The 18,470-nt window shown below is 35.9% G+C and overlaps 2 protein-coding genes and 1 long non-coding RNA gene across 3 annotated transcripts in view; 1 reads left to right on the forward strand and 2 right to left on the reverse strand.

Annotated features, from left to right (window-relative positions):
- LOC139969473 (serine/threonine-protein kinase BRSK2-like) overlaps positions 1 to 13,165 on the reverse strand; it is a 61,670-nt gene extending 48,505 nt beyond the window's left edge. The window contains exon 1 of the mRNA XM_071974496.1: positions 12,912 to 13,165. Coding sequence (XP_071830597.1) covers positions 12,912 to 12,981 — 70 coding nt within the window. The 5' untranslated portion in view covers positions 12,982 to 13,165. The remainder of the gene's footprint in view (positions 1 to 12,911) is intronic.
- The window catches only part of LOC139969477 (uncharacterized), a 128,081-nt gene that overhangs the window by 51,715 nt on the left and 57,896 nt on the right, over positions 1 to 18,470 (reverse strand). The window lies entirely within an intron of this gene.
- LOC139969476 (nurim-like) lies at positions 13,492 to 18,458 on the forward strand. The gene is made up of 5 exons (XM_071974500.1): positions 13,492 to 13,757; positions 14,365 to 14,531; positions 15,275 to 15,448; positions 16,785 to 16,910; positions 18,283 to 18,458. The coding sequence occupies exons 1-5, from the start codon at positions 13,607 to 13,609 to the stop codon at positions 18,427 to 18,429; spliced, it is 765 nt and encodes a 254-aa protein (XP_071830601.1). The 5' UTR covers positions 13,492 to 13,606; the 3' UTR covers positions 18,430 to 18,458.

Raw genomic sequence — 18,470 nt, forward strand, 5'->3', positions numbered from 1 at the left:
TATATTCTTGGTATGAGTTATTTATATGAATCCAAGCATAACGTACATAAATGAATACACATATGCCAGAGCATACACACTATATACACTATACAAACGATCAAGATACATAATTGCGAGTTATAGGAAATCCAAGCAGTAGAGGAGGTTGCGATGTACATATCTCCGTACATACAAACAGGATTATGATAAACAATATATGCCTGGCAACCACAGTAATGTCAAGTACAGGAGTATCCAATTTCATAGTGCTTACTTTAGTAGATCAAAAACAGTCATGCAGACTCAATCAACAGTTCAAAGAACCTTATAAAAGGCAACAATGTTCCTTGTCTTCTAATATCAATACCAAGGGCCAGAACAAGTAATTAAGCCTTCACTTTGTTTCCGCCACTCATAGATTAGACTTGAGTATGGATTGGATGTGCAGTACTATGCACTGCAGAAATGGATAGAATACTGTACATTTAAATCAGGGAACAATTTATCCAGTATAGCATCGCAAAATGTTTTATTACAAAATGGTGAAGTAAATTAATGATACATATTTTACAAGTGTAAAGAAGTACTACATAGCAGTTTTCTAGGAACTAATCTCTCAATGAGAGATAAAAACTCAGAGCCCTCGAAATTGCTACACAAAAGTTGAACACTATTTATCTAAATTCCCTACAGTGTACTGCACATGCCATACAGTACCAACATGTGTACTGTACAGATCTATAGAATGTAGTTAAATTCTCTAGAACTGTATTATTTTGGTAGCAATTTTAATGCATTCACCGTTAGTTTTGAAAATATTATAGAGTTGATCAACCGATAACACAGGTGTTTCTTAGATCTTCTCACCATATGAATGTTATTTATTTTACAGTAAATATTATAATTGACTCCCATTTCACATAAAAAAAATTGTTATCACAGACAAACATCCATAATTAATATAAATTAATCCCATATAACACTCACGTCAAAAGTTCTAGCTTTATGAGTTTTTCTTCATTACAGTATTTCAATGGACAATTGACCGAGTTCAGGGATTTCAAACTGTATTATGTTACTGTGTGTGACTTTAATGCTTACATCACAAAGTGTTGTATGTCAGCGATCACTTTGCATCAGTTCAATGGGCAAATTTCACTGCATAAAATACAGCTGTAGAAGTAACGTGGAGATAAGAAAACCTCTTGAATCGACAATTCTCTTGCGCTTTTCCTTTTGTCCTTGACGAACATGTCTACGTATAAAGAAGGTACTACATATCGTCTGTACACGTGTACAGTAGATGGCCTTGCAGATTGCATAATATTTGCACTTGTTTTTTTTTAAACATTTTTGTATTTCCTGTTTTGTAACTAAACATTAATGTTGCGCAAGAAATTCACGGATATGGTATACATACTGTAGCTGCGGAATGGGGGAGGCTAAAAATTCAGAAAATCTGCAAATTCATGGAAAAACTCATCTTGGAAGAACCTGCAGTACTGTAACAATTTAGGATGCTGTATTTTTTGTAATAAATTTTATACGTAGGGTACTGGCCTCTTGTTTAAGGTTCTCGAGCTTTCTTTAATGTGCCTTTTATTTTAAATTTTAAATTAGTATCATGAAATATTCATCTCATTTAGATGATGTCAAATTTATTTTTTCTCTTCCCTAATGGAATTACTCAATAAAAGCACTCATCAGTTTCATAAGATATCTATATATATATATATATTTAGTTTAACTTTCCACTTTGTTTTTCAGAGAATATAACGGAAGAAGATGACAATCAGGTGGGGCTCTTCTGCTGTAATACAAATATATGACATTGACATTTTGAAGCTCTGTTCAATGATAAATGAACTGGATATTCTAACTAAACATGACTGCATGTCAACATATAGTCTGAGAATTATATATTAGAGTCTACTGTACATACATGATGTAAACGAATTATAATTTAAAAAAAAAAATAAAACTGTTAGCAAACTGTTTATCAACTAAAGAGCCTACAGGTGTAAGAGAATGTGTAAAAGTAAGTTGGCCTGACGTTTCAATCTTACTGTACATAGCAGGATCTTCTTCAAAGCTAAATGACAAGTAACAGTAACAGAAGGGACAAAAACATGCACAGAATACAGACAGGTTTAATGAGCATGGTGAACACAAAGAGATAGATGTAAGGGGATTAGTAGACAAGGGATGGAGAGAATTATAATTTGTAACAGATATGTCATATATGCACAAATCAACTACTGCACCTAACTATTTACAGTAGCTCTAAAACCTGAAAGGAAATATTTGCATTCCCTTTTTTATTTTTTTTCCAATTACACTTACCATGGATACATGAATAGTACAGATATGGAAATTATATACTGTGACACAAGATTTTACTTTAAATTACTGACCTAACAACTTTTATGGAGGAAATATAGTCCAAAGAACAGGTACCTACAGGCTACATTTTTTTAATTTTTTATCAAGATCAATAGGATAGACAGTTTGATCCAGAGGGGAATGTATTCATTCCCTTCTGGGGAATGTTCCCCTCTGGGGAACATGTTCCCCTCTGGGGAACATGTAAAACATTACACATGTGTTGGTCAGAATGGTGCAAATTTAGTTACAACTATACCGTAGGTTTACCACATTATAGGGTTGAAAAGTGAGATGCCATTTCCTGGGGGAGGGGTCTTAGTAAAAACCATAGAGCTACATTAACATTAACGTTATGTAGTACAGCTATTGTAGCTATATTTTGTATGCAGTCCACATCAAGGCTTTTCCCACCATACTGTAGCTTGTGACGCCTACTACAAGTACTGCATGCAGCAGCCATCAATCATGTTTGTGTGCTGATAACAAATGCTTCCATTACATGCATAATACTGCAGTGATATGCATAAAGTGTACTGTTTTAGTTTGCAAACCACAAGAATACTGTTGTGAACATCACAAAGAAATTTACAAAATTGGGACGCTAGAGTTTGTTGGCAGGATGAGACATTTTCACTTACAAAAACCGACAATTCGGATTATATAATCGTGATATATGGTAACCCTAACGTCTACAACCCTATTTGAATACCGCTTTCATTCGGTGTACATAGTTTCCTATATTTTATCTTCTACTGTACTGAAAAGAGCAGCATTTGTCTTATTTATGCACTCAACCTACTTAGGTAATTTTGACGTTACCTAATTCCCACTGGCAAAACCTCGCAAGTGGATCCACTCGATGCTAATACAATGAATTACAATTCACTGAAAATTCAAACGGCTAGGTATGCACTGCTAGCGTAATAAAGATCAGGAGGGGTGTTTTAACAAAAACAAACCACTTGATAACACTGATTATCAATATAACTTTGCTGTCAAACAGCTAGTACCGCACAGAATTACACCTCGAACACAAGTTGCTCCGCTCCTGCGAGGCTAAATTACTCAAACAGGGATCATGTAAATATTACCATTGACAACCGTGTAAACAGAATGATATATGGGGAAGACAGAACAAATGTAAATTACAAGTCAGATTCAGGAAATAGGCCATTAGTTGTTTCTGGCCAAGAATGGTTTTTAATTCATCATAAAAAAGACTACACTGAGCAGGAAGGAGTGCTAGCTGAGACAAAAACAAATTTCATTCTACTAAAGTAATTTGTGCATCACGTATAAAGCTATAAAATCAGCAGAGGAAATTAAAAGCACAACTCAAAGTCGGAATTATTGTTACCTTCTGTACTAGGAATTTCTGTTTCTTTCATTCTTCTTTTTTAAATTATAAAAGTGGGCATTGGGGTACGATACTGTAGTTATATATTTTATTGCTCAAAACTGTGACCTACATTTGATTAGAAGAATTTGAAGGGGAAGATAAATTATAATAAAAAACAAAATTGAACGAAAAAAAACCGATGTCATCATTTTTAGACTTGTATAATAAAATAACTCCAGAACACATCTAAAAAATTGTATGTTGTGTGTTTTTTAAAGTAATTCTAACAGTGTAGGCTTGAAATTAGTATTGCCGTAAAAGGAAGCGTCTGATGATTCTCATCAATTAAGATGTTAATTTACAGTGACTGTGGAATAGCAATGTATACTGCTGAGCTGTATGTTAGTTAATACAGTCATGTACATTGTACTCATCAGATTTATGTTATAAGTACTATATACATGAATGTTAGCACTGTGCATATAACTTAAGTACTGTACAATAGGGCTGTATCCAGTATTTTTCACAAGCTCCTGTATGTAATTATTGCAATATACTGTAGTGTTACAGTACTGTAGGTACAGCTGTACAGTACTATAACACTGCACACTGTAGATATATAGTACATATACTGTTAGTTTAGTTTAGTTTAGAGACCCAAGGATCAGGAAGCCTTACAGTAGCTTATAATTTGAGATCCTATCCGTGTAAGATCGTGGATCAACATTAGCTTATTTTAAGCCTTCTCTTTTCGATAAATGTTCAGAGGATAACCAGGCAGAGGTGTGAATTCGCTCCGATTCCTGCTCCCGGGACCCCCATTTAACGTCCCCATCTTACGGATGAGAGTGTATGCCCCAGCATGTGACCACTTTCTCAAATACTGAGGTACAGGCAGAGGCACCTCATTCGACATCACTGCAGTGCAGCCATGTAGAAACAAAGTTGTTTCAAAACCAAGTGAACGATGTTAGACATACATATTACAATATACACATAGCACTTTGGTATTATGCTTATTGCATGTTACTACATATATACTGTACACTTAATAGTACTGTTTATTGTATGATCCACTACAGTATGTATGGTACATGTGTACAATGTAATACTGTGTACAGGTATTTACGCCAGATAAATAATCTTAGATATGCTGACGACACTACCCTACTTGCAAGAACAGCAGCAGAGCTTCAAGACCTTATTGAAAGAGTCAAGCAATCCAGTGAGGAATACGGACTGTACCTCAATGTTAAGAAGACAAAGGTTATGATATGTGGAGGAAAGAATGACCATCATATTCAAGCTGATGGAGAGGATGTTGAAGTAGTCAACACTTTCAACTTCCTGGGCTCTCTGATTGTGGATGGTGGTGGATGCTCACAAGAAATACGACGGCGTCTCGCCATGGCTAGATCATCTGCTATAAACCTCACTGACATCTGGAAAGACAGAGGGATCTCAAGGAACACCAAGATCCATATAATGAATGCTTTGGTCTTTCCAATCGCTACATATGGGTCTGAGACGTGGGCTTTGGGAGCAGTAGACAGAAAGAAAATCCATGCTTTTGAAATGTGGTGTTGGAGGAGGATGCTGAGGATATCATGGAAGGAACGTAAGTCAAATGATTTTGTCAAGAACCAAATTGGAGCGAAGGTTACCTTATGTCAGAAGATAGATAAGAACAAGCTGCAGTATTTTGGACACATTTCTAGGAGAGAAGGTGACAACTTGGAGAAGATCATTACCCAAGGTCATGTTGAGGGTCAACGAAAACGTGGTAGGCCAAAAGTTCGATGGGCTGACGGGATAAAAGAGATCACCGGCATGAACATCTGCGCAGCTCACCGATTTGCCCAGGATAGAAGTGGTTGGAACGTCATCATCAATAGGGTCACAAAGGGTCAGTCATGACTCATAGGACAACGACGACGTACAGGTATTTACTTACAGTAATCAGTTAGAACCATGATGCAGCAAGTTAATATAAGCTTACTGCATCCATACTGTATTGTAATTTATATGGAGGCAGTACTGTTGTACAGTACGATTATAGTATTAGTATCGATGCAATTCAAGCAACCGTGTAGCTGCTTTACGATTCATAAAGAACTACAGATTGTGACACTTCAATGTCAAACTTTGACGCTAATGGCTTGTCAAATTATGTCAAGTGAAATGTTAGCATGACAAATTCCCAAAAAACAAATTCTTTGAGGTATGAATTGATGTTTCCGGAACATACCACATGTTTGACAATTATCAGACACATCCAAAGGTACAGTAAATACTGAGGAAGCTTACTGATGATAGATGTTGAGGCCAAACATTCTTTCTTCTTTTTTTGAGGTTTTCCTTTGCAGAGAACTGAATATATATACTGACATAGCAAATTTCAGTATTGTAGTATGGGACAATTCAGAAGTATCCAACCATCGCAGCATGCATTAAAATACCATACAGTAGGTGGGAGCTAGTAAAGGGGTAGTCTGGGACCTGGATGAGAAAAGATCGTGCAACTTTAGCCTGATCTACACATGTATGTATGATAATATCTATTAGATATAGTGTTGGTTGTAACTGATACTTTTCTAAGCCTACTGTATAGCTCAATGCATGTGCTACAGGTCTGTAACGCCGGTGCCTTTCAATCATAAGGTCCCGAGTTCGAGTCACTCCAAGATTAATGTATGTCGTCCAGTTACAGAGTCGTTGACAATTGACAATTCATAATCATGGACGTTAAATATGAATCTAAGAGTCTGACTTCGGTCAGCTTGCGGCTTTGATAAGCCAATGATGGCTTCTTCGCGAGTTCCTGCTTGCAGCAGGATCTAAAATACTGTACATACATAGATACACACTTACATACATACCTAGTATCACAGTAAATACTGTGCAAAGACATAATATACCAACTAACATGTATGTAAAATGTATTGCTGTACCATGCAGTACAGTCATTTTATTAGACAGTGTTGGGGGTTTTAATAGCCAATCAACTACATATTCTTTCAGTACCTGTGGAATGTCAAAATACAGTATCCCATTTATAGTGTACTCTCTTTAAATGTATAAAGACATGTATCCTAGTTTACATGTACATACAGACTAATGAGTTTCCATGTGCCATACATGTGCAGAATGAATGACATACAGTACTCTTGGAATCATTAACTACTGTATGACATCATCTACTTTTACACGAAGGCCATCAAAACAGTTGTTAATAAATACATAGGAAACAGAGCAAGATTAAAAGCCATTTAACGAATCCATCAGGATTTGAGATCAAGATTTGCGTGACGGATATTACAGTCAGTCGACATGAATCTATATTAAAACAGTAAATTTCTAAGGTTAACACTGCTATTATGAAGTTTAAGTATGGTGATGTTGCAGTTAATGTTAAATTATATTATAACTGATTAATCATAGTGGAAGTGCTCCAATGCGCAACAGCAGGATAGCATGTATACAGCATACGTACAGTAACTTCAACATTGCAACTTGCCAACTCAGCATTTAATTGTCCTGCAAGTTTTCATGAATAGCTTTTCTTTCTTTTCATTCACTCGGTTAGAAAGTAATATTTAAGTGAAAGCAACTCTGCAGTTCTTAATTGAATTATTTCTTACAAACTTTTAAACTATTGAATTGTTCTGTACAGATTGACTTTATATTGAAACCCAGTCACAGTGTACTGAACTGTAGTGACTAATTCAGGCTAAATTATCTCAGGGTCTGAAGAAGCATGTGTATTTTTAAGGGTTGCCTGTTAAACAATGAAGGCCATTATCTAGAGCTAGTAAATTGTGAAATCCTCAGAATATAATGTGGGTTACCAAACTATTTAAACATTTCTCCATAAGTTTGTTACATGCTAACTTACAAATTTATTGATGTTATACATAATCTGCTCTTTTTAGTTTTGGACAATGTTTATGTTCCAAGTTCAAATCAACTGACACTTAGCCTTCTGTACTGTACTGTACTACACTGTTCACAGTGTCATGTACTGCCCTGTATGTACTATTTAGCACATGTCTAAGTAAATCAAAAGACCCAGAGGACACCCACTGTACTGTAGGAATTGCACTAACAACATACCATAAAACTAATTTACTGTACTCTCCAACCTCTGAATAAAACAGATAAAATCACTAATTTTTATAGATCTCATCATGTTCAATTGCAGGTATATGCAGGAAATAATAATCCAACACACCAAAGGGGAATTATTAAAAGAGAAAAGCTAAACCTTTTCTCTATGAGGCCAAGTACAGTAGGACAGCTTTACAATGGTTCCAAGGCAACCAGAAATTATGTTCATTACAAATATATTGCTCATCCACACTGGATGCCTATTTAAGTAGCCCAACTGGCAAAGTTCTGTTGGCTCCCCACGGTGCATACATGTAACCATAACAGCATATGGATATCTTACGGAGCACTTGACAGGACTACACTGTTTTGTACAATGTGAAATGTTACATGCATCCAATTTGTTACTTTCTTGATGTGCTACTTGGCACTGTAATATTGAAGTATATGCCTGATAATACTATCAGTGTGCTACATTTCAGGATATTTGGGCATGGTTATATGATCACTCTGAAATATTGTATAAATATCACCTTCTGTAAGTCAGTTACTTACGGTCTACCGTAAAAATATAAAGACTACAAGTAAGCCCCTCTTGTTCATTTTTTTTAAATTGTCTTCTTAAGTTAATACTGTACAGTATGTAGAGCTGATCATTACATAAACTTCTCAGATGGCAAAGATAAGAAAAGATAAACTTTGTTAAACCCCACAAATGGTAACTGAATGCTCGCATAAAAACAGTATTTTACTAATACAAATATACTAAAAAGGACAAGAACAAAACATACAAAGCAGGACATATAAAAACAATGCACAGTGACAAATTAGCATTTAAATTTTAAATTATGAAGTTTTATACTAAAAGAAGCTTTGCATTTCAGTTGTAGTGTCATACATATCAGCAATCTTGAATGAAACTGAATGAAGCAGAACCTACACAGGAGAGTTAGTAACAAGTTAACAACCACCATACCAAGTCTAGTGGTTAAGTTTCAACACTCTGGAGGGAAGAATGACTAAAGTGTGTACTTTTCTCTAGTCATTCCTACCGTACTTCTTCCCTTTCTTCCCCTGCAGTTTGCATTGCCTTTGTTTTCTCTTATTAATTGTTGCTCTCCCTGGTGCTGCTCCTTACCTGTAGTTGATATGTCCTGTTCAATCAGTGGGTTTGCATATACAGATATACTGTACTGAACCTAACGAGTTATATACTCAAAAACTGTCTTGCTTTATCAATGGCATATATTTAATTTCATGTCAGAGGCTGTCATAAAATGAACAATGAACAACAGTGGAGCTTTATCTTTTCATTCAATATCCTTCAGTTTTTTTTTTTCATGGTAGAAGTTACATGCTGCCATTACTTCCAAACTTAAAGTTCAGTTTCTATAACAAATCTTGCAGAATACTTCAATGTACAATATATTTAATTGATAGAAAAAAATTGAAAAGTTTATGATGGCCCTTCCTGATGTCCTTTAATAGAATTGACCAGCCAAAAGCACCTCAAGCAACTGTACTGCTGTATAGCATTATTAAAGACTGATAAGAACAGTGCAGAACCTGTTCCCTATAAAAAGAAGTTTCACAGATTTCTGCATGGGTAACCAATTGGTGTTTATTTTATTGTAAGGTAAGCCCATGTAATATTATTATTATACGGTATGTGTGAGACATGTACATTCTCTATGTGCACCCACCTTGGTCACAAACTTTCTTGGTCAAGGTTTAAGGATTGTTCAGCATCAGCTACTGTATGCTTCATCTGTACTGCATCAGCATATATGTGCATATTTTACATGTTAATTGCAATTGTTATTGCTATTATTAGAGCTGTCAAAATGCACTTGCAATCAATGAGCTATCCATTGCGCAAGGTTTCAATACCTGTATCAGCACAAACACAGTACTCTAGCTTGAAAGGTTTGCATGTCCACCATCTCAACTCCACACGACTAGTGTGTAACTGTTACACACTTACTGACATAGTTCACAAGACTAGTGATATGGTATAAATTTCAAACTATCAAAGGCTCCACACTTTTTATACCATTTGCTATTCTAGCCCGATAAAATTGATTGAAAGTATACATTATGTTCATATCCAGTGTATACAGTATTGGCAAAACTTTTATTTCTGTACAGTACAGTACAAACAGTACCCAGGTGTATAAATTGAGGCCTGCGAGGTCAGTTCAACTTGTAAATAAACTTGCGTAGGCAGGTTTGTGGTTGTACCCTATGGAAAGTCTCATATGGGGCATGTTGAAGCTGTGCACACTGTAGTGCCCAGGAGCGACTGTTTGAATTGCACAATTGGGTGTGTGCGTGTGACAAGCTACCAATGACTATGCAGCCATGTTGTAAAAGTCATGTGAGAAGGCCTTTCCGCGTGGTACAAGACTGTAAACCTTGAAAGCTTAAACACGTACTGTACGCATCTATTTCATTCACTCAGTGTTAACTTACTTCAGTACAGTGTACTGTATTGCAACTAAATACCGGAACCTTACCTACAGTAGCAAGTAACAGATTCCCCTTGAAAGCAGGGGTTGAGGTAGAAATGGTACTGTAGATGTGGGTGTCCAAGTTTTTAAAGTGGGTGTCACACCTTTTGGGACGACATGATGCCAAAGACATCATTATGATCGCGATGCGATCGTCCCTCACGGTGGGAGTCAAGGGGCCCGCCATAGGTGGGGTTTAAGGGGGCAATGCCCCTTAGAAACTTTGCAATCTTGAGGTATCAAAGGGTAAAATGCAAGCATTAAGTTAGTCAATTTTCGAGATTTGATTGGTAGAATTAGGGAGAGTCGGGAAAAAAAACCCAAACAGTATTGACATCTTTGTCTCATTTTCAGTAACTTGTATATTTGCATACTCTGTACTGAAAACTTGAGTAAACTTTGGACAGCTTCATATATATTTTGCCAGCCCAACAGGGAAAAATAGGCCGTCATTTTGCAAAACCGGCTGTGCAAGAGAATCTTGGACGTCTGGCTGCCTTAACCCCTGCTTGAAAGCAAAACTTCAACTGAAATTGGTATTTAGTCAAATTTAAGGAATTCATTGTTTCATACTCTCAACATATAAATTTTAACATTCTTGAAAGTTTTAACAAAGTCTGATGTGCACAAAATACAGTATAACACTGATCCCTTCATAGAAGTTAAATACCTGTAGTATTATACGATGAGTGCTCTGATTCTGATAATTCAGGGGAAAGTGTTCACATTTAGTACATACTGTAGCAGTCTTGAAAATGTTTCTCATGCAGTATTGAAAATTGTATGTTTTTTTTAATTTATTATGTTATTGAATACAGGTATTTGACCATTTACCAAAGAATGTTTCCCTGTCAAAAGATTGGAGCATCACATAAACCATTTCAGAAAGCTATGAATAACCTATTAATCAAATTTTGTCTCCTTTATTGGCTTCACAATCACCTAAAACAGTAGTCTGTGCAATTGAAATTCAACTGCAATAAAAGCGATTTCTCCAAAAATAATGCATTTCAATGTAAATTGAATATGAAAGTGACATACTCTTTCTGTATTATTTTCATATAAACTACTCTCTGTGCGCATGATTTCTATAACCTGTAAGGCTCTAAATACACTTAATTACAACAATGTACAAATTACTGTGCATGACCCAAAAGTGGGTCTTGAGAGATTTGGGGTGGGTACCGTAGCCAGAATTGTCCACACATCTCAAAGTCTATCTTGGCCTAAAGTTTTCATAGCTTGCTATTTGAACTTTAACATCAAATCCATCGTTCAAGCTACTGCAGCTTGCAAGTACCAATACCATGAGCATTGAGTCTGGGGGTGAGAATATGATGGATTGTAGGTCACTCCTCACATGTGGGAGATCCTTCATCATGGGTCTAAAAGTTTGAAGACCATGCACTGCCCCAGTACACAGTGAAGTCTATCACACGTACATGTGCCAAAGCTATTCTTCCATCTGTCCACTTGGAGGAGTGCACTGGGTACACAAAAGTAAAAAATAACTTGGAACCTCCCAGATCTGACTTTACACATTGTTTAAACCTTGTCTGCATATTGCCTGTTTTTTTAAGAAACAATGAAATACACATTTGACACTGCACAAAATAATTTATCCAGTATGGCATCGCAAAATGCTGAACAAAATGTACAAATTCAAAGATGTATAGCAGTTTTGTACACAGGAATGAAAAGTACCAATAAGTCTGGACGAACTTTAGATACTTTAAAACTGCTACACAAAATTTGAAAACTAAATTATTACTGTACCTGCAATGTCAGATAAGTGTTCACTTAAATTTTGCTCAGGTAATGCATCGCCATGTAAGTAAACATCGAATAGTTTTAAGATGTTCATAGCATTTTAGCTTCATTTTTAACTTTTGTGGCTAGTTGTTCCTCTGCTAGCTATCAGCAATGCTGACTATTGTATAGGCCTAGATATGCTCCATTGCAAGAAAAAAAACACATTTTTGCAATTTAGTTAACACTTTAAAATAGAATGTGCTCTTTGAAATAACCCACTTGGGAACTATGAAATAGCTTCTGTATACCTATGGTAAGCTAAAGTCAGGCCTATCAGTTGGACAACTCCTTGTAATGTTAACACTAACAATAACAACATTCAATCTCTATTTCTAGCATTATTGACACAAACCAGTAACTGTCTAAAGGCCTTAACAAGTAACACTTAAGTTGAGCCAACCAAAGTTTTAACATTGCGGCAATATTGATTGTAGCCTTTTAGTTTTAAGTTAAACTAGGGCCTAAGATTAGTAACAGTAACAAGGCCTATAACTTAGGCAAGGCCCAGACCCACTACTGGCACTAGTATTACTATTTTAATTTTACACTTTACAGTATTAACAAGGAGTATGTTGCAGACTGTAACATTAGCTTTAAAAGTAAGTTTACTAAGAAGTATGGTATCTGGCTCCCCAATTACACTCTCAGTTACACTAGCCTAACTGCTATTTGTTAGGCCTAAATTTACAGTAACCTAGCTAGGCCTAGTAGTAATACGGTCGGTAGCAGTACTGCATCAGGCCGTCTGCTCAGTCATGCTACAGTATTTGACTCACCTGTCTGCCCTTTCCCGAGTGTTTTCTCAAGACGGTATGGACCTACATGCTGCGTTTCCCCAGCAGACATGGCTATATCTCTTTGCTTAAATACACCTTTCTTTCAACCAAAAAGCTTTCATCAACTCGTAATACAGAAATAATATCCAACAATGCCTTCAGTACAGAAGGTTGACGAACTCCACACCCTGACTGTTAATCCTGTAATATCATGCAGTATATACGTACTGCGATGAAACATGCATTTTGTGTACAATTCAATATCGTACCTAACGTGAGAGTCCTGTACAGATGATGAACGCTGATTCAGTGAATGAAATTACCCTCGAAAATCATATGTAATGACTATTCATGTTATTCATCTGTCGTTTTTACTGACAATTCCGTTGATGAATAAATATATACCCCAATTTCGTACCATATTTTATCTCACATCTGTCGAACCACATCATTATAGTGTACGTAAGTTTCTGTGTACCAGCTGGTGCGATTTGAAAAGGGTGCACAGACGGGCCAAGGGTAATGTTTATGTTTTGAGTCTACTCATTTAAGGTCAAAGGTCATTGTACTTTCCCAGGTTATCTTTATTCAGCTATTGTTTTGAAATGATTTGAACGTTGCTGCTGCGCGGGTCCCTCGAAAATAAAATCGACTTCGCTAAGTGGTTTGGATCGAAACATCTTTGGACTTTCATAATGAATGTGGTAAAAACTGCCGTGCTTTGCCTGATTTCAGCAGTGGGCTTCTCGTTTTGTTTCCTGTCGGTAGTACAGTTCGCAGTTTTTCTTTACCATTCGGGTAGTGAGCAGTTTAACGGTGTTCTATGCCAAGAGCGTACAACGAAAGGTATCAATGCTGACAAATGATTAATTTTAGATTTGGAAGTTGAAGCTTGACAATTATGTATACTGTTTATCTTCTATTAAATTATATTTCAACGCTCGTGCTACGTTAGACCTCAATTCACAAATATCTGTGGCCTGCTACTAAACTTACAACAGATCCGTGCATTTCGATATAGCCTAACCTTACTTTACTGTATAGTAATAGTATGTTAATGTGGTAACATGTACGGATAGCAGGAGCTAATAGTATCCTCGACACCATTCCTTACACTCTACAACATCGTTTACAAAATGCGAAGTCCATCTGTATTAACTTACAAAGTGTTCTTGTATGAAATTATTACTAAAAAAGACAAGCCCAGTATAAAAAGGACCAACTGTAATTTAACTTAAAGCACTGAGCAGGCAAACAAAAAGTAGCCAAAAATTATGATTTGATTTTATAAGTTTTGAAACCCATTTAGCTTTAACTTGAGAAGGCCTCAGTTGACTCTGATTCAAAGAGAATCATGACAGTATTGACCCTAATCATAGCATGACAAATTTTCCAAAGTACTGTACTAATGATGCTGATCAGCTATACATGTTAACAATTGTTATTTCCACAGATTCATCCTGGGTTGTAAGCACAATAATCGATGTCTGTCTCATAGTATTATTTATCCTGCAACATACACTTATGGCTTCAAGTTGGTGGAAGCAGATAATCCATTCAACAGGCTTTGGAGTTCTTACTCGTTCTCTCTATGTCATCGCTACATCCTTAGCATTACAGGTGATTTTCACAGCCTTTGTTAACATATAAGCTACTGAACATCACCAGCACTGTTTAGTTGCCAGCTTTACGAAGGCATTGCTAGCCTTACCTGCTTGACAAATCATACTAAACATGATCTACATGTACTGTAGATGAATGAGGTTATTTGATACGAGAAAGTAAGATCAAGCAGGTTTAAGTGCCAGATTAACTTTAGGCCTAGTTAAAGTAGGATTAATTACTACATTACATCCCAATTAATCAAGATTGTTGAAGGAAGCCGCAGTTAAATTAATAATGTTTGTACTAATTGAAGCTTGTACTTAATAATGTTTCATCAATAAATCATCGTTCGATTACTTTAAATAAGTTGAAAGTTTAAGTTTCGAAGGACACTTCTTTGTGTTACAATCTGACCTCAGTAACACATTTCCCAGATTACATTGCTTGTACAGCACAATATTTCTTCTCTTTTCATCTGTAAAAAACCCCTCAAAAACATTTAGAACAGTAAGCTACTCGGCACATGTAACAAGCTACAGTAAGTACTGTAATATCCTGCTTTACTACAAGAACTATATTATACTGTCATGACTATGTACCCCATCACTTCTTTACTGTGAATGGGTTGTACAGTAATTTTGTACAGGTTCTCACAGGAAGTAAGTATCAAAAAACATGAATCTGAAAACACTTCATTTGTTTACTCCTCTCTGATTTTCTCTCTCAACCTCCCTCTCTTTCCTTTTCTTTTATCTCAGATTGTCTGTAGTTGGTGGCAGCCATTATTTCCGTGCAGCCCAATCTGGCAATTCCAGGTTTCGCCTGGCTCGTTTTCGTCTTTCCTGTGTTTTGCGGTTCATGCCATCTCCTGGTTGTTAGTCCTGGCTGTGTGCTTGACTTTAGATTATGCCGAGCTTATGGGTGTCAAGCAGGTAAAAAAATAATATCACACTTTCAAATATTTAGTCCTTTCTGGGTTTCCATAATTGTATGTACAGTATGTATCTTAGATCCTCCTGCAAGCAGGAATTTGCGCAGAAGCCATCATTGGCTTATCAAACAAGCCGACCGAAGTCAGTCTCTTAGATTCATATTTACATCCATGATTACAGAATTGTCAATTGTCAACAACTCTGTAACTGGATGACATACATTAATCTTGGAGTGACTCGAACTCGGGACCTTAATGGCGTTAACCACTGACCTAACAGCTAACACTCCTTTTTTTTTTCTTTTTTTTTTAGCTTATTAAAAAAAAATAGCTAATTAGAAATTATTTGAGAAAAAGAAACTCAATTAATCTACAGTAGACCTTCATAATTTGATTAATTTTGGAGATTGTTATCAAATAAAAACACTGTTAAATTATTTATTCAACTATATTATCGTTCCAAAATTAATATATACTGTATGCATTACAGGTAAGTTTTTCAATGGATGATGGTACTGTAGGCATCCAATTTATTTTGTGCTCGATTGTCAAAGAATGCAGCTAACTGTACAGGTTGTAAATTCTCTGCAAGGCAGATGGCGCAAAGCAATATAAACATTTAGTATCTATAAACAAAAGACTCTATTGCTTTCCAATGAAATGGTGAGTTTGTCATTGCAAAATAATCAAGGACAAATTAGTTTGGAATTTAATCCATGATTGTGGTGAAAATTAGCATGTGGTGGTTCAGTTATCTAAATTAATTTAGAATATAAAAAAAAATGTAATAACATTTAAAAATGATATCCTAAACGATTATCAATTAATGCTTTAAGTAAAGTACTGTAGCTTTCTCGACATAAAGCTTATCTTTGAGTGTGGACATCTTGCAAAAGTACTTCTAGAAACATTAGTAAGAAACACTAAACTACACCCAAAAGTTTCTATATTTTTTAATAATGTTTTTTTGGAACTCTGACATACCAAAGCTAAACTTTTTCCTTATTCATCCCTGAAAAGAAGTGGTCGATTTGGTGGATACTGTTGTGAACTGTGATATACTGTATGTTTGCACGTATTAATGAGATCAGCTATGGCGATTTATTTCATTAAACTGTTTAAACAACAAACAATCTTACTGTAAATGGTGTAATTTATGCCTTATATTAGGCCTAACATATATTACCTACCAGCTGTCACGATTTTGCAGCTGTTTTTTTCTATTGCAATTTTTTTTCAGATCCTACCATCAACTATTATCACTTAACAGGGTTATAAATTATGATAGCTCATTCTTGGATTGCATTCTGCTTTTCCACAATTTATCTTTTTAACAGGTTTACTACAGCATTCTTGGATTGCCTTCCCCTCTGTATCAAAAGTCTGAGGAACACCGAAGACTCTTTCAACATTTCCGCCATCCTCTCTCCTCGAGCCTTCTGGTTGTTTTATGGTTTATTCCTGTAAGTATTAAAGCAGCATTTTGCGTCCTTTTCTATGATTTTTCTCAACCTCACTGACTCCACTATGCCATAACGACATACATAACTAGCTTATATATCTATTTAAATCTTACTTCAAATGGTGGCATAAAAGTCGAAAAATTTGCAACTTTCAACTTTGTTTTTCTCCAAGATATTTTTCGTTGGGATCCCAATAAACCTCGCCCATAATATGAATATTTAAACACTACGAACATCATTGACCAATACGTAATACAGCACCATGCTTGATTTGTGTACAGTCTATATGGCAGTTGTACCAGGGAGTTCCATAACAACTCCCTGGCTGTACCAACGCAAAGTCTTGAATCTATTTTTAGTAATGGCTCATAACTAAACCTGGATCTCTGATTGGTTGAATTCAAACTAGTGGGTTTGGGGAACTGTATGCGATTAATTTTAAATGTGGAATTTTGTCGTGGATACTTTTCTCATTATCTGCAAATATCCTTAATTACTCGCCAATTAACGATTTTGGCAGGGAAAAACTTGGCTGATATCTTAGTTTGCTGTTTTGTGATTGATATATGTAAAAAACTTGATGGACATGTCAAAAAAGTAGAAAACGGCGACCAAAAGCAAAATGCTGCTTTAACACAACATTTGTGTAAGTTCTGTACTTCTATGTCAACGCATTCAGAAGTATCAAAATGTTGATGTATAAATCGTACTACAAGATAAGAACAACATTCATGGAGTACCTTTATCAGACAAATCAGTAGTATTTGGAAGACAATGCCCCCCCCCCCTCCACCCCAAACCCCCAATTGCTTTTAGAATCGGAACAACTTATGTCAGATAAGACTAATCAGTCCTACCCATTCCCTCCTTTTAACCCAGACTTCCAAGTTCACAAGAGAGTTAAGTGAAGGATTTTACAGTGCAATCATGAGACCTCTTACCAATCAAAATACAGTGAAGAGGGAGCTATTCAAATAATTATATCAACCAAATTTCCAAACAGAAATGACTTTTAAGAAATATATTTGTTTTTTTGCATACATCTTTCTTTTCTTTTTTATCGATTGCATTTAAAACTGTGATTAATCGTTAAATAAGGTCAATGCATGTAGAATGGATTGACAGTACTTTTGCTGTTAGAACAAAATATCTCATAAAATCAGTCTCCCTTACAGTATCCAAGATATTTCGACTTTCTTACAAATGGAAAAATTAATTCTTTGCTCATTAAAACTTGATTATGAGTTATTTCCAAGTTATCGACTTGTTGATAATTAACAGTTGGAATTTCGTATCGTCACCTCATGTTATCCAGTAGCTTATAAACTCAACCCTGATCATCCATTGACATTGATCTGCTTCTAACTTTCAGATGATGTGCTGGGATCGTTTCCTCTTAGCCTCTGGTTTCACCCTGTATCTTCTCCTCGGACACTCCTTGGATACGGAAGACTATGATTACTTGAAGGAACAGTACGAACTGAAGGAAGAACAACTCTGGCAGTCTCGTCTGAGATGAGATTCAAAAACAGATCATGTGACCCAAAATATGAAGATGTG

This window comes from Apostichopus japonicus, chromosome 7 (genome assembly GCF_037975245.1).
Source record: "Apostichopus japonicus isolate 1M-3 chromosome 7, ASM3797524v1, whole genome shotgun sequence".
Classification (NCBI taxonomy): domain Eukaryota; kingdom Metazoa; phylum Echinodermata; class Holothuroidea; order Aspidochirotida; family Stichopodidae; genus Apostichopus; species Apostichopus japonicus.

Coding starts and splice junctions, on each gene's coding strand:
- LOC139969476 (XM_071974500.1), top strand. CDS start 13,607: ATGAATGTGGTAAAAACTGCCGTGCTTTGCCTGATTTCAGCAGTGGGC. Junction 14,532..15,274: donor CTACATCCTTAGCATTACAG/GTGATTTTCACA, acceptor CTTTTATCTCAG/ATTGTCTGTAGTTGGTGGCA. Junction 15,449..16,784: donor AGCTTATGGGTGTCAAGCAG/GTAAAAAAATAA, acceptor TCTTTTTAACAG/GTTTACTACAGCATTCTTGG.